The sequence below is a fragment of the Thermobia domestica genome, chromosome 12, assembly GCF_964235325.1.
Source record: "Thermobia domestica chromosome 12, izTheDome1.hap1.1, whole genome shotgun sequence".
NCBI lineage: Eukaryota > Metazoa > Arthropoda > Insecta > Zygentoma > Lepismatidae > Thermobia > Thermobia domestica.
This window is the reverse complement of record NC_137465.1, coordinates 39,736,108-39,758,474: the sequence shown is the minus strand read 5'-3', so window position 1 is coordinate 39,758,474 and position 22,367 is coordinate 39,736,108. Positions and strand designations below refer to the sequence as shown.

Below are 22,367 nucleotides of genomic sequence, written 5' to 3'. Positions count from 1 at the left end.
GTCAAATCTCAATTACAATTATTCTTTTTCCGTCCTACACACACACACACACGTGATTACCTTCGACAAAACATGTCATGACAAGTTCAACAACGTCTTCAATAATCGGGGTCGCATTAACCATATCTAATTTCTCATGTAACTTCAAGGCTATACTAATTTCAAACTCGTTCGCATAATTTGATCTTTGGGGTTCTCAGCATAAGTGATTTTGATTACTAGTCATCGTTTTCTATGGGAATGTGTTTCGAAAAAAAATCTCATCACGGCTTCAATACAGACATCATCATATTGTGTTGATGCTGCAGTTCTTCGTGCTATGGGAATGTGTTTCAAGCAATATCTCAGGGAATACTATCAATACTAAATTTCGACGGTGTTGATGATGCAGTTCTTCGTGCTATGGTAATGTGTTTCAAAATTCAAAACATTCAAAATTCAAAACATTCAAAACATTCAAAACATTCAAAAATTCAAATGTAATAGCATTCAAAACAATATCTCATCAGGACTTCAATACAGGCATCATCATCATATATTATAGTTTTCACATGCATCACACGCCCCTGAGGAACACAGGCAGCAAATTCGTTGGCATAATTTGATCTTTGGATTCTCTGCATAAGTGATTTTGATTACTATGAGTAGTAATCCATATGAGTCATCGTTTTCTATGAGAATGTGTATCAAAACAAAACATCATCACGGCTTCAATACAGGCGTCATCATATATTATAGTTTTCGTGGCAGAATTTGATCTTTGGATTTAATGCATAAATGATTTTGATTACTAGTCATCGTTTTCTTTACGAATGTTTCGAAACTAACTACTCAGCGCCCAGTCTATGAGATAACCTGCATATACCGTTTCTCATCCCACGTTTTCAAAAAAATCATGAAATTCAATATTCACCTTAGCAACTAAGACAAATTTCATACAATCTGGTGGGAAGCTTCGATCATTGAATATCACAGCTTCAGTTCATAACCTGCAGACATTTCAGTAGGAATACGACCAAGGCTAAAGCGCTTACAGCTCACAGATGACGAGAAGAACCCTAGCAGAAGTAGTGTGATGTAGGTATGGGTTCTCCCACTTTTTGCACGGGGGTTTCAAAAGACACCACGGAATAGCACACAGATAACTACCCGAAGTAGCAGACGACATCTAAGTACAGACCACACCTGAAAAACCGAAAATGGACTTGACCGTGACGTTGACCTTTCCCCGCTTCCCCTGTTTTAGAGTTCTTCTCGTCATCTGTGAGCTGTACGTTCTTCGCTGGAGGGGCGGGGCAGGGATCCAAAATCCCTACCCAATGCTATGAGAAGCTTCCGTTCTTAGCTTCGCACGAACAGCGGGGATATGGGGTCCAAAATAACTATCCAATACACGACAAGAGGAAGAAGAGGAGGAAAAAGCATGTTTCATCTTGTTTCTATAGCTGATAACTGTCTAAGAGTATATTTCCTCATTCTAGCATAGCAACATACTAGTTTAGGCCGTTTTAGGTCCCCAGGGAACTTTCCAAGGCCAGGCCTAAAGGTCAAAGGTCAAATTCTGCTATCCGCCGGACTTTCTACTACGAAAAACCATACAGCATAAGACCCTTAGCCACGAGGTTATATGCAAGACAGTAGGCCTTAGGCGGGCTTTACACTACGAGATCAATCCTAGGAAATATCTTAGGATTTATCTTCGGAAAAATGTTATGACATATCTTGTAGGAAATCCCGCCCTTTTTATGCCATACACGTGAAGAGTTTTAATGTCTGACCGAATGACGATTATCAATATTGTGAAATAGTTCTATTTAATAAAAGTACAAAGTTGAAGAATTACTATGCTAACAACACTGCACGTCCCACTGGTATTAATACCAGGCGCTATATTGTTAAATTGGATACCTCTAAAAAAAGAGAGAAAAAGCATAAAAGTAAAAAGGGTGGTGGTATACTTTTGGCGCACCACATTTTAGAAGATTTACAAGATTTAGAAAATTTAGAAGATTTAGAGGATTTAGAAAATTCAATACTTTGCATGAAAAGACATATTTATAGAGAACAAATTTCTGCAAGCAACAGAATTAAATACAAAGTAATGCAAGTGTATTTTATGTTTACAACTGTAGGATTACTAGTGTAAAATCATTATAAATGTTTTAACGACGGATAAAATAGGTGAGGGACAATGTTTAGCAGAAAGGATCCAACTAATTTTTCTAAGAAATGTTACAATTTCGGTAGTTTCTATTCACATTAGTTTAATTTAGGTTGGTTCAGGTTAGTTACGGTTAGGTTAGGGTATGTTAGATTATATTAGTATATGGGTCCAGCACAATTTTTAAAAAGAGAGAATTTCGCTTAATTCTATTAATATTAGGTTAGTTTAAGTTAGTTGATTTCATTTGGTTAGATTTGGTTAGGTTGTCTTAGGTCTAAGTACTTGCATCTCCCATTTCTCCTGTGAATTTTGTGTTTTGCCTACTTCTGGACCCCTTCTGCGAAACATATACCTAAGTGAGTGCATATGAAAGATGACCGGTGATACTATTTGCCACCACCGGTGTATTTCTGCATAGTTTACAGAAGCTATAATTTGTTTACAATTGTAGGGTTACTACTACGATACCATGACAAGTGCTATTCAAACTCGTATCATTGCCAAAACCCACTTGTTTTCACTATATCGCTGACGCACTTGCTTCCTTCGCTCGCACCCCCTGGCTGACGCATGGCCGCCGCTTATCCCTGCCCTGCCTCGGTTAAATAGCATTCGTACTTTCCAGAGGCCACCTAGCACAACTTGGTTTGCGAATTTTGCATTATAGTTTCTATACTATACATCCGGACCCCGTATTTGTACGCAAATCGTAAAATAATTGTAGTTTATCAACAATTGATTTTGATGGTCCCCTTGCATTTTATCTATGCTATGTGAGATATTTTCATGTCGGTCAACGCAAATAATTTAGGAAACAGTGAAAAATTATAATTTTTCAACAATTATTTCGAGTGGTATACCTAAACTAAACGTGCACGATCAGAAGATACCTCATCAGTTGTGTTTTCACTTGTTTTGTTTTCACTTTCTCTCACCTTATATCGCTTAAAGCGAAATCTTACCAATTTTCTTTCCGAAATAGAGCGTGCTCTAAACAAGAGAATCTAATAGGATCGTTCAGAACACAGGAAATGACATATGAATTAATGCCATACACGTTGAGATTTTGACTTTAGGACAAATCATAAGAGATTTCCTAGGATCTATCCTATAGTGAATAGTATGCCTTATGCACAGTTGTTCTGAAGTGTTATTAGTGCCGTACTAAAGAATTTGACTAACATTTGTTTCCTGCAGTGGTCAGGTATTTAGTATGACTAATCATAATTCAAAACGACTCTGCATAAGGCCCAATATATCGATAGGAATCAAACTTATTATTTTTTTTTACTGGGCCTTATGCAGAGTCGTTTCGTTACGTGATTAGTGCCATACTAAAGACTTCGACTAAGATATGTTTCCTGCAGTAGTCAGGCCTTTAGTATGACGCTAATAATGCGTCAAAACGACTCTGCATAAGGCGGACTGTGTTTAACTGTATGTCCTACTATATTATTTTGTATGTTTTAATGTGCATGGATATTTTCATGTTTCCAGGAGATTCAAATACAAATTCAAATTGGGTTATATGGTTATCGTACTCACCTTCGATGTGGGAAACCATCGATCCTATTCCCGGAGAAAACTAACGTGGTTCAGGGGTCTCATTCTGTACGGGCTTATGACAAAGGGCTTTTTTTTTTTTTTTTTTTTTTTAAGTTTGCGCAGTATTGCTTAACATGCAAGTGCTTGTTCCGGCTTTTGCACGGCGTTGCGGTCTTCAAACTTTTGCGTTGACTGATATGAAATGAGAACCCATATCCAAGATAGATATGCACGTCTCATGTAGTCTTATTGCTGAACGTGACGATAAAAGCTAAATCAATCAATCAAGCCTCTGTAAGAAAATTCTTACTATTGTGCTGCCAAAATGTCTTGAGCCGTGGCAAAAATGTGAACTAAAGCTCACACCCTCACACACCCACGCGTTGAGCCAATAAGGGTTCAGCTGTTGCTAAGCGAGAGAAAGCGAGTGGAATTCCTTCAGCCGATAGCAGCGCTTGCAACGGAAGACTAGGGATCAAGTCAATGTGGCATTAGAATATACAGTTGTGGACTAATCTTTTGCTGAAATGGTTTACCTCACTAACAAAGTGTATGATAAATATAGATTATATAATCAATACATTATAGCAATGGATGAGATAACCTGTGATAATTGCTTCCATCGAAAACTGGCCCAAGAATAAATTTGACTGAGAAGGGTAGGGATTTAATTCTTCCAAAATGTTATTGTTTTTATATGTAAATTGTTTAAATGCATCAAAAGTTCATTTAGCATATAATTGATGTCTAATAAAAGAAATGTAATAAAATATCTCTAAGTTTGTTGTGAATCATAACTGTGTTTATGATCCTCAGGGATGAAACTCTGAACGGAAAGAAGGATCATTCTTCCGTGATTTACGTTTTAAAATCATGAACTGAAAACAAACGACTATCACTCTGTGGGAGGATGGAGTTTGTAGCATATTCGTGTAACCCAATGAGTGTTCTGAAGAAATGTAAAAGTATTTCAAAATTGAAAGAAAATATTCTTGAAATGGGCCCTAATGACGAAAGATGGTTCATGTGTGTACGTGCTCATATAAATTATCAATTAAACTAGACCCATTTAAGTATTATACACGAACTGAACAATTATGATGACTGCTATATTTACGTTTTAAGCCTGTGAGGGCTATGGCTTATTCGGTGAGTAACTTGATTTGTTTTTAAATGTAAGTTTTATAATCGTACTGAAGTTACTAATGAAAAACTTATTTAAGAGGTGGATAAGTGATCAGGTACTTAATTTGATACTAGTGATAAGGGTTTTTAATTGCATATTGGCTAATTATGCTTCAATGCGCATTCCGTTTTATTTTGTATTTTGTTTTGAACGATACTTTCTGTTTAAGAAAACAAATTTAAACAGTCAGCTGCTCTATTAATTTGGTTAGCTTAAAAAAAAAAGTACGCATGTCGTAGTGCACATAAATACACAGTGTGCCCCAAAAGTTAGAATGTTTTTTTGTAAACTAAAATTTAAAATAACTTAAAATATAAATTTTTCTACAATGTAAAGTACTAAAAAGTGAAAAAAGTAACGTATTATGATAATTATTTCTTTCCACATGAAGTTCATTTACGTAAAATATATTTCAAATGTCAGTAGAGTTGATATTTTAAAATAACTTTGTTAGAGTCGTACTTCTTTTTAAATGTTTCCTTGATTCATCAAACTGTTGCACTCTTAACACAGAAAAGTCTGCCTTGTTTGAGACTATCGCATATCCCAGGGATCGTCAGCCTTTTTAAATTTGAGTTACTTTTCATTTCAGAAATCACTGGTAGTCCATTCATTTGTTCACCATTTCGGTAGAGCGAGTTATAAAACAATTAGCCTGCTTTGATCGATATAACCAGTATAATACCGACTACCTTTAACTACTTGCCAGTTGACCAGTAGACCGCGGTCGACGAGTTGGCCACTTTTGGCGTATGCGAATGTTTTGCAAAAGCCCTGAGAAGCATTCAGCGTAAATGGGATTTTAGATAAGCTTCTAAACTACAAAAGGAACGCAAAAGTAAATAAATGGAGTATGTCGATTGCATTATAGCAAGTATTGTAAAATAATTTAACTGTAGCCGTGTGGCGCTGCATAGCGTAGTCGCTAACACTCTCGCTTTTAATGCGAATGGTTCCGTGCTCGATTTCCGTTAGGGACACGGCCGAAAAAGTATTAAAAGATGTTTCAAGCCAATCATCCTGAGTTAGGTTTTCCTCATGCTTATCAGGCAAATGCAGGTACTTACTGTAATGGCCCCGTTTCCATCTTTCCCCATTCCTTTCTTTCTCACCAATTATCCAGGTAGTGTAAAACTTAGGGACGTTATCCCTCATACGTGACGGGCTAACATGACCATAGATGCCAAAACCCCAGAAATTGTAATTCCTACTCCTACTACTTAACTGCAGCCTGAAAGTAAACGCGGCTGGGTTTCACAAGCCGTATATGACTCGACTAGAGTATTGCGTAAGGGTTGCGGAACATAGAGGCTTGTTTGTTGTCATTTTGTGAAAAGTTTGCCCGACTGAATAGTTGTTAAATCTGATGGGTACACAAGCAACTAATATACCAAATTTTACTTGGAGGAAGGGGAAACGTTCTCCATCGACGCAAGTTTCCCGTTTTTTATTGGTATATTAGAGTACCATACAGTTGATTTATGTATGTATTGATATATGTATTACCGGTACTCAAACTCGGAGGGGGACAATTGACTTCCCCAAATGACGCCCCTGATCACAAGAGATCCCTTAGAACTTAAAATAGTTGACCTTTATTTATTTATTTTGCTAAACAGTTGTTGCTTATTAAAGTTTCAACTTTCGCCTTTCCGCACAATGGCTATATGAGACGTGGACCTGCAATTTAAGATGGAATCCGATCCAGCATAATGCATTTAAATTTCAAAGCTCTCACATCGAGAATTGAATCCGGGACCTCGTGCACTAAATGCTCATTTGTTAGCCACTAGACCGGCAGGAATTGTTTGCCAAATAGTGTATATGCATATTTCCAGGAAAACATCGTTCTTATTGATTTTAGCCAATCTTTATTACGGTACAGTAGAGTACAGTAGTATTAGCATCGGCTCAGTGGTAGAGCCTTCACCTCTGGTACATGGAGTCCTCGGTTCGATCCCAGCTCGAACCAAATGAACTTTGTGGTGGATAAACACTGTGTGCGTGGATTTTCTGAATGTTCTGTTTCCTCCCACTTTCTTCATTCCACAATTTTCTTCATTTTTTGTCATCACTGTCTCCTTTAGCCTAGTCGGCATAACCGTGGTACGTAAAACTTAAAGATTTCATTTTTACAGTAGTATTAGAGTACTGCTAGTTCATTGAGCTGAGCGAAGCGAAGCTCTTATACTCGGGTTAGCCGTTTGGTTGTCCGCGAACTCCTCCTAGACCGTTTGGCCGATCTCAACCAAACTTAGCACGCTGATAGAGTGTGTCGTGCTGAGTGACAACATAGGTCGAAATCAAAAATCCGATGTACCATCGAGGAATAATCACCGAAAAACGCTTCCTCCTAGACCGTTTGGCCGATCTCAACCAAACTTAGCACGCTGATAGAGTATGTTGTGCTGAGTGACAACATAGGTCGAAATCAAAAATCCGATGTACCATCGAGGAATAATCACCGAAAAACGCTTCCTCCTAGACCGTTTGGCCGATCTCAACCAAACTTAGCACGCTGATAGAGTATGTCGTGCTGAGTGACCACATAGGTCGAAATCAAAAATCCGATGTACCATCGAGGAATAATCACCGAAAAACGCTACTTGATTACGTAGTTTAAGCTCGCTCAGCTCATTTCATTGCAATCGGGTATATCCATTGCATTCCTAGTTTAATATCTGCAGAATGCTATCAAATGAACTAATAGTTGTTTTCAACACTTTTCGTTAGAGCACCTACAGTGGGATTTACGTTGTAGGCTGCAGCCGTGATTTTTTTTTTGGGGGGGGGGGGGAGGCTTAATTTTTCATTGAAAATGGCATGGTCGAATTTAATTATATCATATTTATGCTTTTAAGAATGGAAAAAGATCCAAAATTGAATAAAATTTAGTTTACAAAGAAAGTTATCTTGGTTTTGTTACAACCGATTTTGTGTCCTCTACTAATTTTTTTTTTGGGGGGGGGGTAATTGGGATAGCGCGTGGGGACACCTCTGCTTTTTGTGTAGTCCTGAAATTATATTATATTATATTAATTGATTGAGTTTAGCGTCCTTTCCAGCAACGAAGCTGTATGTGAGACGTTCGATCTACAGCTTAATGTGGGATTCAAACTATATTAGGTCCCGCCGGGAATCGAACCCGGGCCTCCAAGACGACGACGTTAGCCACACAGCCACGAGAAAGCTTTACCTAAATTTGAGTGTTCGTCAGTTAAGGTGTCATAAGGTGTTTAGCCAGAGTAAAGGCTATAATACCATTATGCGTCGCTCACTTTCAATGTTCTTCGTTGTTTTTAAGTTATTCTCCAAAGTTTATTGTTTATTCTTACTTCTGGCGGTTAGAACGTTGGACTCACGTCCGCGTGGTCCTGAGTTCGATTCACGGCTGGTGCTTCCCAATTTTCGCCGTCCACCAAGCTCGTGAGACAAACTGGGGAGTCTAACTAACTAACTCAATGGGTTATGGGACCCGAAGGCAGTGTTCGTAGGTTTCTTTAAGAAAATTTTCCTCGATGGACACAGAATTTTCCCTTTTCTTATCAAATTTTTCCTAGTTTGTAGAATGTCCAATTCTTGCGACAAAATTATACGATAAAATTAATTTAACTATATTAAAGAAAGTTCCTACTACAATAGCGAAAGAATATCAAACATAAAAATGTTTACACACAAATTATAATGAAATTAAAAAGAAACTAATACTTACATAATTTGGTTCCGATGCCCGTTGTTAATTTGTAAAAGAGTAATCAAAAACTTAAACGACACATCATTTAGTAAGCAAGAAAAGAAATAACAATGCCTCCTGTTTTGATTAGATCTCTTTTTCAAACATTAACTATACACATCTAATATGTTTTACAGATGTGAAGTGTGCATGTTGAAAGTACTAAAAAATCACTTAAATTCACACCAGTCTTTTGCACAAGGATTATTATGGTCTCCCGTAAACGGAGCTAAGCAAATTTCTACTTCTTTTAACTTGTCTTTATGGGAGTTTTGCTAATTTATTTTTAAGAAAGGGAGAACACATAGAGTGTTCTCTTCATTACTTCAAGATTTTGTGTATCCTTCTTGCCTTATGAATGTATTTCTAGTTCGCTGTTTCAGCAACATAATGTCACGCTATATGCCAAACATAAACATTTTTCACTATTATCCACTCGCTTAGGCTGTCGTTGAACCTTTCATTACCCAAGCACTCTGTTTTGAATCATTCTTTATCAAATTGGTTTTTGTCTTTGGACAGTTCTGTAATCTTTTATTTATTTATTTTTTTTATTATTATTTATTTATTAATCTTTCAAAGTGTTACGGATCTTTTTCCTGTTTCCGCTTCTTCCAAGATGTACTGGAACTAGCACTTGCCTCACTGAAAGAAAAAAAATCGGTTTCTGGCACTTACGCTTAATACAAATAACGAAATATAAAATTCACAAAGATATCAAAGTTCCAGTTCCACTAACGACAATTGGGAGCATGCGACTTTTGACTTCGAGTATTTCTATCCGCTTCCCCCATTAAGCTACTCGGGTGTATATTATAAACGTGTATTTATATTTAACTTTTTCCTTTTCAACATTTTACGTTTAGCGGATGGATCACCTAATCAGTCTGTAACATTACCGTACTCTTCTGCCACACACTGAACTCACAAATGTTGTATCTCACCAAAAATTAAGTTCTAAAATGTTCGCTCCCAATGTTATATATTTTTATGTGCTTATATATAGAGGGAAAGAAAAAGTTTGGCCGGGAGGAATACAGGTATCTAAGCGTCAACAATGTCAGCTTTAAGAGTCTTCATCCCGGCGAAACTAAAATACCGCTAATTTTACAGTAATTATGTGATATCTTCAAATAGATAAAAGTTAATCGAAATGTAGAACAAGAGCGCCCTAGACAATATTATTTTACATAAGAAATCGTTGTCACTACTCACTTATCTGCTTTCGATTTCGAGCCATTTTGAAAATCGGCATTTATTTTCGCGTTTCTAAACAGCTGAAAACGGAAAGCCACTAGGTGACTTGTGATAACGGTACCTCACGCAAAATAATATTGTCTAGGGCGCTCTTGTTCCATATTTCAATTACCTTTTATCTATTTGAAGATATCACATAATTACTGTAAAATTAGCGGTATTTTAATTTCACCGGGATAAAGACTCTTAACTGTTTCATTTTTAACACCATTGTTTATTTTATTATTTTTGTTTCTACTATTGTAACTTTCTCTAGATTTTGTGGAACAATTACACACAAATACACCCAGCCAACAATGAGTGCAAACCATCTACTTTGAATGTATATTCACACATTATTGCTATTATATTTATTTATTTCTGTTAAAAACAAAGAAAAAATAAGTACTTATATTGGTCAATCAGTCTCCGCGAGAATTTCCCTGGATTTTGATATTTTATCACAAAAATTCCCTTTTTGCTAAAATTTCCCTCTAACTACGAACACTGCCCGGAGGTTCAATGTTGCGTTCACAAAAGCTCTCCACTGACTTATGTTCTTAGCCAACTGAATCCAGTTTCTATTTTGTATTCCTATTTCTGCGAGATCCATCTTAATATTGTCCTCCCATCTGCGCCTAGGTCTTCCTAATGGTCGTTTTTCCGGTTGGTCTTCCAGTTAAAACTTTGAAAGCGTTTCTGTTTTCTTCCATCCTGGCTACATGATCTGCTCATCTGAGACTCCTAGACTTGATGAACCTAACAATGTTTGGTATGTTTGGTAAACCTTATAAATTATGTAGTTCCTCGTTATGAAGTTCCCGCCATTCCCCATTCCCGTTTCTGTTGGGTCCGAATATTCGTCTTAGGATCTTGTTCTCAAATACTTCCAGTATATGTTCTTCCTTCCGAGTAAGCGACCATGTTTCGCAACCATACAGAACAACAGGCATGATTATCGTTTTATATATTTTAAGCTTCAAATTCCTCGACAGAATTCGCGACGACAAGAAATTTTGAACTGAATAATAACACGAATTCCCTGCTTTTAGTCGACATTTAATTTCTTCGTAAATATGATTTTCGTCTGTTAATATTGATCCTAGATATTTAAAAGTATCCACTTTATCAAAAGTATTATTTATTATTTTAACGCATTTATTATTTGCTGTATTACGGTCCCGACGCACTTCCATGTATTTAGTTTTCTCTTCATTTATTTTTAAACCCATGTCCCTGCAAGCGTTTAATAAGACCTCTGCATTTCTTTTTATTATTCTCCTATCATTCCCTATTAAATTTACATCATCAGCATATGTCATAACTTGGTGAACCCCATTCAACTCTAGGCCCTGATTGCTATCTTTGATTTTCCTTATAGCGTATTCCAGAACAAAGTTAAATGGCGACAACGCTCTGTGAATGTTTCTGAACTTTTTTTTTTTTTTTTTTTTTTTTTTTCAGAATGAGGTTGTTAGCCCAAACCCTCAAGCCCCCAAGCTGGAGAATCACTCCTCGTCATCTGTCCGCGACTGCCTATTGAGTGGATTCGCAGCTAACCTCTATATCTAGAGGTCTTCTCCTCGGTCCGCAACCTGAGGACGCACCGTACCGTGGTGACAGGACCCCACATTACACGGAAACTGGGGAGTCACGTGAATAAAAGATGAGACGGGCCACTAGGTGTAAAAACCTCTTTATACGCCTATTAGAGAGAGGGCGACGCTTCGCGCGGGTCTAGGTCAAAACCCCCACAGCCAAAACCCCCACACTCAAGAAATGTCAAAACACCCACACGATCGGTCATAACCCCCACACAAATGGACAAATCCCCCAAACGCACGAACGGTCAAAACCCCCACAGCCAAAACCCCCACACTCAAGAAATGTCAAAACGCCCACACGATCGGTCATAACCCCCACACAAATGGACAAATCCCCCAAACGCACGAACGGTCAAAACCCCCACAGCCAAAACCCCCACACTCAAGAAATGTCAAAACGCCCACACGATCGGTCAAAACCCCCACACAAATGGACAAAACTCCCACACATAGCAACGGTCACAATCTCCACATAAATGGACAAAACCCCCACACAAATGGACAAAACCCCCACACAATCGGACAAATCCCCCACACTCTGAAAATACCGTGATTGCACGTCTTTGTTGCGGCTCTTTACGACGCCCACCTTAGTGTTTCTGTCATTACAAAACAGTGCAAGAAGAATAGTTGCAACATCGGTTTAAGTGGAATAAAAAATGTTATTAAAAAGTACAAGGGCAAGACATACAACCAGGATCATTTCAGAGTGTGGGAGATTTGACCGATTGTGTGGGAGTTTTGTCCATTTGTGTGGGGGTTTTGTCCATTTATGTGGGGATTGTGACCGTTGCTATGTGTGGGAGTTTTGTCCATTTGTGTGGGGGTTTTGACCGATCGTGTGGGCGTTTTGACATTTCTTGAGTGTGGGGGTTTTGGCTGTGGGGGTTTTGACCGTTCGTGCGTTTGGGGGATTTGTCCATTTGTGTGGGGGTTATGACCGATCGTGTGGGTGTTTTGACATTTCTTGAGTGTGGGGGTTTTGGCTGTGGGGGTTTTGACCGTTCGTGCGTTTGGGGGATTTGTCCATTTGTGTGGGGGTTATGACCGATCGTGTGGGCGTTTTGACATTTCTTGAGTGTGGGGGTTTTGGCTGTGGGGGTTTTGACCGGTTCCCCTTCGCGCTGACCACGAGTTAGTCACTGAGCTTGATGTACTTCAGCGAGTCAGTAACAGATGGCGTTGGTGCGGCTTAGTCTCACAAAGAGTTGTACGCCAAGTGGTTTGCTTTACTTCTAAGCATTACCGGCATCAATGGCATTAAGCTCGTCAGGTATGAGGGATGATGTTTTTTCGGCGAGCACATTATCCGAGGTTGGTTTGGTTTGATTTAGTTTAACGTCCCACGATTATACCTGCTAGGTTAAAGGAGATGTGGACCTACTGATTGTAGTGGAATCCGAACCTCTTTAGTTTCAACTGTACCCCCACCGAGAATCGAACCCGGGACCTCGCGAACCGAAGTCAAGCGTGCTAGCCACTAGTCCTAGCGGGGGTTCTAACACACTATCCGAGGAAGGGGGAAGTTTCCTTAGTACGGGGCATAAGTGTCTAGAATAACGAGCTCGACTTTCAAGCATGTACATTATTTAAAAAAAAAATATTGTAAATCTTAAAAAACTACCTAGAACTTTGTCTATGTTAAAGTATGACAGTTTAACTGTTAAGGAGATTACTTTTTTTTTCTCAATTATTTGAGACCAATTAAGTATAAATCACTTCATTTATTTCTTAATATACCTTTTGTAATATTTAAAATTTCCTAGCTCGTCCTTATTGTGTGCTTCGAAATAGACAATTATAAGAAATTATAAACTACATCTGCAAGATTAAACTTTATCTTGAGTAATATGTGATATTGTTACCTGCTTCTAGGTGAAACAGATTTAAATGTAATAGTAATGCATAAGGGTTGTAGATGTTATATGTTCGCTTTTACGTGACCAGACAATAAACGAAGTACAAACGTTTGACAAAGTTTGAATAGTTTATGTGTTATCGAACGATCCGATGTAATAATTCTTGTTAGAAAGTTTCGAACTCGAAACGCACAACTAGTCTTATCTGCTTTCTTGACACTTAGTTCGAAGAATTTAGAAATAGTATATTTGAACATTAACCATGTACACCTCTGTTCCCACTTCTTATGCTTCTTTACAGTGTAAAATAACTTTAGTTCTTCTATAGGAAATTTATAGAAACAAATTAGTTTCGTTTTGCAATGTGAAACATGGTAGACTTCCAAATATTAGTGCTTTCGAAGACGTTTAAATGCAAATTCACCCCTTTATGTCCAAAATGAAACATATTCTCCCCGTGCGAACAGATATTCTGCTAGTTGTACATATTGTAACCGGCCAATTCCAAATTTTTTATTCATATTGTACCTTAATTCTTAAATTTTATATTGTTTGTCAATAGGAAAGGGAACAAACAGGAGAAAAAATACTATACATAATTTCGTATCAGAGCATTCATTGTAGAATATTAAGATTTGCTATATAATCTCGTCTGTGAATATGATTTATCCGCAGAAGACTGCTTAATTTACCAAATAAACTTCCTCATTATGTAGAGCTTGCAGTGAGAGACTTCGATCGTCTGAGCAAATCCCTACTTGTACGTGAACCCGGATTTCTATGTCTGGCTTTTAGGAGCACGTGGATCTGTGTCATATCTACGGGCTCTTTAGGTAACAACCTCGACAAAAATCTTATTTGAACCCTTATGACACTTCTGGGATGGCAATGGATGATTAGATTTTATATTAGACATCATCTTGATGCCACTCTAAGATTGGAATTATAGTCTTTAGTTAAAACTCAAGAATCAAACAGCGGGTAGTGGTGGTTCAGTGGTAGAGCGTTCACCTCTGGTGTGTGAGGTCCCTGGTTTGATCCCAGCTCGCGTAAGTGGCTTCGTGGTTGACAGACACCGTGTGCATGGGTTTTCTCGAGGTTCTATCATTTCCTCCCACTTTATTCATTCCACCATTGCATTCATTTCTCATCACCACCGTTTCCTCTAGCCTAGCCTCCATATACATGGGACGTAAAACTTAAACGATTTCATTTCCTTTTTTCAAGAACCAGCGTCGATAGTTCAACTTAATCAGTGATCGTTTTATAATGTTTGAAAAACAGTTGAGATCTATAAAAACGATAAACCATTCTGTGCAGTTTGACTGATTTACCATGTATAGAGACTTGAGCTGAGCTTGTTGCTTAAGTGATCAAGTCATAGGGCATTCTCATTTATTGGAAATTATCAGGTGTGTGTGAAATTGAGATTTGTGAATTGCAGTGTGTCTCACGGCACATAAACACTTTACAGAAAGAAAAGAGTATATGTAGTAGAGAAGTTGGGTGTGTTTTTATTATTAAAAGCTCTCGCGAAACACTCTGTATACTATTTTTTATGGATAAACTAATAGCAAGACCCCACTATTATTGAGACATTAAACGCATAGAAGAATCAACAACGTAAGGAAAGTTTAGCTGTACAATCCAGTGTTTTGAATGCCTGTAATTGTAGTTTTTGTATTTTGGAGGTGTTGTATGTCTGAGAGCCACCAGAGCGCAGCACATTTTGTTTCGCAGGAACTTAGAACATTGTATAAAAATGCAAGCTCGATTTTTGTGTGGGTACAAGTTGATCAAGAACTGTTAGAGGTTTGTGGAGAAAACTGACAGCACGTAGAGAAGTGGACATGTGGTGTAACGCATATGTCAACGGGAGAATCGATGTGAGACGAGCAAGGAACTGGAAGACCATCGACATGAATCAATGGCAGAAATATATGTCACGTGGATGCAATTATTCTTTAGGGCAGGAGGCAGCACCCTCCATAGAGTTGAGTTGATTTTAGTTTATCCCTTTCAGCAGCGAGGCTATATGAGACGTGGACCTACTGATTAACGTGGAATCCGAACCACATGAGCTCCCGCCGGGAATCGAACCCGGGTTTCCCACGCCAAAAACGCGTACGCTAACCGCTTAGCCACGAGGGAGCTCAACTCTCCATAGAGTCCTAATCTAGGCCCTTCTGACTACAATATTTTTGAATTCCTGAAGAAGCACCTCTATGGACAACACTTCGACACTCTTAAAGAAAGCTACTCTTACCTGGCTCATAGCTTAGAGCAAGATTTTTTTGACAATCGGCATGAAAGAAGTAATTTCTCGTCATGCTAAACCGAAATTAAGAAAATGTTGGCGGATCAGTTCAGAGGAAACTATAGCCAACCAGATTTCTTTCAATTAGTGTGGGCAGCGTTTGATTTCTGTAAAGCACACTAACGTTTTTAATCCAAGTAACCCCGCAGGTTTAAGTCTCTCTGTATAAATGCCGCAAACATCTAGTAGAATCAAAAACAGCGCAACAAGTGTGGGGGTGTTTTCGAATAACAAACTGCAACAAATCTTGTTGCAAAGTTCAATGTGAACTTCTCCGAAGCTGTGTCGGTATTCTCACGAGTTATCAAAGGGTGTTTAGGCGCGTGTGGGAGTAAGAGAAGACATGTAGACAAACCGACCAGATGAGCACGTACTATAAACTGAACTTTGCTCTTTGCTGTTTTGATTCTGTCGGATAATTTGAACGTTAAAATGTGATAAACACTTACACACAAACAAACAGAAAAAAAAAAAAGACTACCAAGTTCCCCTATTGTGGAAAAAAAATCATCCATTTATTTTTTTAAAACAAATCTTTACGGAACTGCATTTACAACATTGCAAATCAAGCGTCTTTTCATTTATCAACTTTTGTCTCAAATTAACATTTATTAACAAAGTTTTTTTTTTCTTTTTAAACTTTGTTAAGTCCAAACATCAACTTCGATAGCCTGTAGGTCGAAAAAACAAAACAAAACAAACAAACAAACAAAAAAAAAAAAAAGATGTGCACCATAATATTTCATATGCGTACTAAATTCGTTAGAGATTGCCTCCATGCCAAGTTTGTTACAGATAGGATGAGTTTGGTTTAACTCGTAATGTATATTTGTATTATTATTATTATTATTATTATTATTATTATTATTATTATTATTATTATTATTATTATTATTAAGTATTCTGTCTTTCAGCAGGCCCTGGGACTTTTTTTTTTTTTTTTTTAATTTTAGATTTGGGCTTGGAAATGTTTCTTCCACGTTTCGCGATCTTCAGCTTCCTCTTTTAACTCACAATATTTTCTTCTATTTTTCAATTCATCTATCAGTTGTTCTTTTTCTTCCTATTCCTCGCTTTCCGTCCATTTTTCGTTCTATTGCGGTGTAAGGAAGACAATTTCTTCACAAGATGTGTCCAATCCAATTGGCTTTCCTACGAAAGATGCTTGCTAGAAGTTTCCTCTTCTCTCCTATCCGTTTTAAAACTTCGTTTGTTAGTCTCTCTATTCATTTTATCTTCTCCATTTTCCTCCAACATCACGGGGCCGCGGTGGCTCAGTGGTAGAGCGTTCACCTCTGGTGCTTAGGGTCCCGGGTTCGATCCCAACCCCCGCCAAGTGAACTTTGTGGTGGGCAAACACCGTGTGCGTAGGTTTCCTTGGGGTTCTCCCGTTTCCTACCACTTTCTTCATTCCACCATTTCATTCATTACTCATCATCACCGTCTCCTTTAGCCTAACCGGCATAACCATGGGACGTAAAATTCAAAAATTTCATTTCAATTTCATTTCCTCCAACACCACATTTCGAAGCTCTCTAAATATTTATTCTCTCACTTCAGTAATGTCCACGTCTCTAAACCAATGCTCCATATATAGCACTTTAACAACTTCTTCTTAAGTCCAATAATGAGCCTCCTAGTTAAGACTGATCTTTTCTCGTTTAATGCCTCTTTCGATATGGCTATTCTTGACCTAATTTCTTTGGTGCAGTAAGCGTCTCTCGTCAACGTACTTCCCAGATACTTGAAATTATCGACCTCTTCAAGTTCTCTTTGTTTTATTCTGACCCGTAAGGGTGCATTTTTACGAGATATTCTCATGACTTTCGGCTTTTCGATGTTGATTTCCCTTCCATATAGTTCCATATAGCCCATTCCATTCCATTTCACTTATGTGATTTTTATTAATCATTCGAACGACGAAAAGAAAGAAATGGAATCCAAAGGAGCTTTTTTTATTGTCATAAAATTATGGAACAAGATGCATGGAAAGGGAAAGGTTTATCAAATGAGTAAAAATATAAATTGATAGTTTCCTAAATAGGAAAGAAAGTTATTTAGTCAAAAGTGAAAAAAAAATCTGATGTACATCTGTGTGGTAATATTTATATGCTTTATTTTATTTCATGGAATACATCATCATCAATATCTTAAATAATAATAACAAAAATGTAATCAGAACCGTAGCCACAAGGTACACGTTGTCATTGCCTTCTTTGTGCGAGTCTTGCTGTTGTATAGAGCTCTGTTCTGTTGCAATGGCTCCCTTCTCCACTCAGCTTCTCGTAACAAAACTGGAATCATATCGTCATATATTGATGTGTTCGGCGTCCATTTTGATATATATGTGTATACCGATCTTCATGTTGCTATGTAAATAGCGCAGCATCTCTTCGGTCCATCAGGAATCTGATCTGGCGTTGCGTAATAACCATTCAGGTATACATTACATTCCTCAAATTGTATTATTCTAAATGTTTACACATTCATATATTAAATTTTACGAACTATTGTGTTGATTAAATATGCTGTACGAGAAACTATAATTTTATTTTTGTCTCTCCTGATAAATAGATAATTTATTGAAACACACTTCACTGCATGACTCAACACAAACTGAAAAGGTAAATTAATATGTTTTCCATGACTTCGTTATAATTCACTCGGCTGGCGTGACCTTATTTTCTGTTCTATTCTTGTTCTTGATGAAGGAGGTAGAAATATATATAAGTCATAATACACGTTAAGATAACAAAATAACACAAATAAAAATATTTTACTATGGCCTAATAACTTATAATGCAAATAATCGAAACACCTGAATATGTTATAACTCAAAGAATCTATAATGCGACAGATTAGCTGTTACTCATGTGTTTACATAAAGTTTCAGTATAGTAGACCATTTAATTCTAAAACTGAATTTTAAAGAAATATAAAAGTTGCAATCATAAATGGAAAAATAAACATAAAAAACAGAGAACAGTAGACTAATATACAGCACAATACTGAAATTATTTATGTGGCTTTTCTTAGCTTTTTTTTAAAAAAATCATTAATCTTTTTGTGTCCTAGTTAAAAAATTTGAAATTGAAACAAAATCTGTAAAATAATATGTCTAATAAATGATGATCTTAGTACTGTATGATTTTACATAAAAACAAATTCAATAAACCTGTTCAGTTATTTAATGACGTATAAGGGTAAATGAGCCGAGAGATAATAATATTAAACGAAAAGTGTTATCTTGTGCCTCCATGTTTATTACTTTATTTTAATGTGTCTTTTTTTTTCTGTGGCTCTCGCCTTCGGTGCGAGCGGTCCCGGGTTCGATTCCCGGTGGGGTCACTCGGTCGAAAAAGTGTAACACGCTTTTTCTGGCCTGCCACCCTGAATGAGGTTGTCCTGGGTTTTCCTCATTCACACCTTGCAAATGCCGGGGTGGTACCTAACTTATAGGTCCCAGGCCGCTTCCTTCCTTCCCTTTCTCCGGGTTGTGTGCTCGCCGAGGGACGTTATCACTCAAATCGTGACGGGCTAAATGGCCTTAGATACCGAAAGCCCACAAATCTAAACCCCTTTTTTTTTCTGTGGCAACGTCATTAGCAACGGCAAAACTTTCTTTGTCTTTCTGCGATGAGCTTTTGTGAGTCAAAAATCTTCTGCAGGAAATCCAAAGTTAAAAAAAAAAAATTAAAAAAATATCATGTTTTAATTACAGCGTTACATGAAGTATGGAAGACAGTTTTCAGCGGCATCCTTAGTTCGAGTTGCAACCTGTGAAGTCACCTTTTTTTGAAAGTTTTGCTAGAAGAAACAGATTTAAAATATTTATGATACGATACACTGTATTTTGTAATGAGAGCAGCTTTAAGGAATTTTCTTGTTTATATATATATATATATATATATATATATATATATATATATATATATATATACTGATGGGGGTCTATTTAGTATGTATGTATGTAAGCTGGTCTGTTGTTCCAGTATCATCACTAAGTCCATTCTTTGCTGCTGGCCTTTTCTCCACCACATTACTAACCCACTGAACCCCAGCTTTCACATATGGCCTCATACAATGGTATACTCAAACAAAAAATCATTAGCTTTACTGCAACAGAGTATTTGTCTCGGAAATCTGTTACTACAGCTTTAACAGACATGTTTTTATACTTTTCTGTTGGTTTCTTTCTTTCTCTCTCTCTCTTTTGCAAGTTTTCTGCACAGGCGCGGCAATTTTTCTATCACATCGCAGATCGCTGCATGTTCTGCTATGAGGATTAGCACCATTTTTATTACTGTCATCGGATCCGCACTAGTGCATCTTTTAGTGTAATTTTAATTTTCTTTTAAAGAACAATTAGTGCAGAGTATTCCTTCACTTAATTTAGGCTTTCGATTACCCTTAATGATTAATTGTTCCTGCGGTTACAGTCAATACACTGTTTTTACGTAAACCCTGTTCACATAAAAATTTATGCGAAATTCGACAATATGTCTTTATTGCTTTGACGTGGTTATCCCTCAATTCATGTTTTGCTGTTGTAAACACTAATTCTACTGATAGATTTAACACTTTGCAAAGTTTGTGAATGTTAGGACTAAGTGACTGAACACCTATTTTGGCTTGTAGTTTGTCAGTGAGATTTCTTCCTAAATTCAGTTCTACACTTTCTGTTGGCATCAAGTATGATGCTGCGAAATAATTTTAAACTGTTAATTCACTCCAAGTGGAGGTCATGTTTCCAAATCAACTCTTGAAAGCAGGATTGGCAAAACCCATGGTTTTTATTACAAAAAAAAAAAAAAAAAAAAAAAAAAAGTTTTTGGTTTAAACCCGTTTTTTGGGTTTAAACCAGGTTTTTTGGTTTAAATAATTTGCTATATGTATTTATATCACATATGGAAAGAAATAAGTTTGTTCTGCCTTGGTGTTATTATACAACAAACGGGTTATGCTGGAAGGAGTCATATAAGCTTAAAACGGAATCCAAACCGCTTCTCGGCTTACATCCGAGAGAAACTGTCCTCCATTTGAACCCGAAACCGGGACTAATTGGCCACAAATGCAATACGTACGCCGACTCACTCACGAAGGACTTCTGATAAAAATACATTGTATTGGTCTTTACATACTTGTTAATATAATTGTCAAGAGTCATTTCAGAAGGACAAAGATATAACAATTGCACAAGTGAAACCATTATACAGAATTACATATGGAAAATTTCAAAGTACTGCAGAATACAGAAGAACTAATTTAGTTCATGTAAGTTCACTATGACTTTTAGTAACATAAGTTAAAGAAATATGGCAACTTAATTTGCATATCAATTAGAAAAGTGAATAAAGATACGAATTATTTGAATCCACTTTGGCTCTGACCCATTTATACATAAATAGATACCAAAGATGCTTCTAATTTCAATGAATGTCTCTTGTGGGGTTTGTATGACCCCCCTCCCCCCCCAAAAAAGTACGGCATTTCGATGTATTTCATCAATAGGAAACATTAGTGAAACGAAACAATATGTAGATTTTTCTTTGATTCCAATTGCGTAACAATAACAAACTATTTTAAAAAATCAAACATTCATAAACTTATAATAAAAAAGTTGCTTTTGTAGTATAATCTCTGAGTAATGAATGGGGGATTTAGGTCTGAATATAATACGAATAGTACACGGGAGTGAAACGTGATAACCCACAAATGTGTGTTTATCAAAATTTTACAAACATATACACTTTTACGAACATTTTTCGTGTTTTGATATAAACCAGTTTTTTCTTTCCAAAAAACAATTGGTTTAAACCACCTTGGTTTAAACCAGCCAACCCTGGTTGGAAGTGATTTAAATATTCTCAGAAAACACGTAAGATCCTATTTAGGACTAAGATTAGGAATTATATTTCTGGGCTTTCGGCAGCTATGGCCATCTTAACCCGTCTTGTATGAGAGATAACATCTCTTGGTGATCATACTACCCGGGGAGGAAGAAAGGAATGGTGAAGGGAGAAAGTAGCCTTGGACCATTTTGGTAGGTACCATCCCGGTATTTGCCTGGTGTGAATAAGAAAAAATCAGGATTTCCGCACCGGGAATTGTACCCGTGACCACTCACACGAAAGACGAGAGCGTCTCAACTGTGCTGCACGGGACCACAAGATCCTGTTTACGTTCCTTAAAAAGGTTATTATCTTCTTAACGGTTGTGTGTAAACTGGAACGATCTGTATCAAGAATATAAATGATGTAATAAAATATAAATATTGCCCATTAATTTTATATCTTACTTGAGATGTTGATTAAATTGCTCCATCTGTGATAAAAGTTGAGTTTAGGTCCTTTACTTCTGATGACAAAGGACTGAAAATCATTCTTTCGGTATCATTGGCACATGGATGTAAAACGGAAATTCGTGTCCTGTACCCTGTAGATGTTTCGAGAAGCCGGAAGTGAAGGAGTTCTTCTCCCTTAGCATCCCTGATATGTTCTTTGACCCTGGTTGAAATTTTTGAAATATTGTAGATCCCTGAAGAAACCGATTCATGCTTGAAATAATTTTTGTATATTGATAAGAAACTTTATCGAAATAATACCAGATTTTTACCGAGAAATTAATTCCTATGATGTCTATTTTCTGTCACCTTTCAGAAATGCCTGGCCAGAGTAATAATTAAACTTTTTTTTTTTTTTTCAATTTTCCTGTTGTTTGGTC

The 22,367-nt window shown here is 37.1% G+C and overlaps 1 protein-coding gene across 1 annotated transcript in view; it reads left to right on the top strand.

Annotated features, from left to right (window-relative positions):
- The first annotated feature begins 4,422 nt into the window (after positions 1-4,422).
- Positions 4,423-22,367, top strand: part of LOC145666414 (uncharacterized) — a 52,518-nt gene continuing 34,573 nt past the window's right edge. The window contains exon 1 of the mRNA XM_081733624.1: positions 4,423-4,858. Within this exon, the coding sequence (XP_081589750.1) occupies positions 4,847-4,858 (12 nt within the window). The 5' untranslated portion in view covers positions 4,423-4,846. The remainder of the gene's footprint in view (positions 4,859-22,367) is intronic.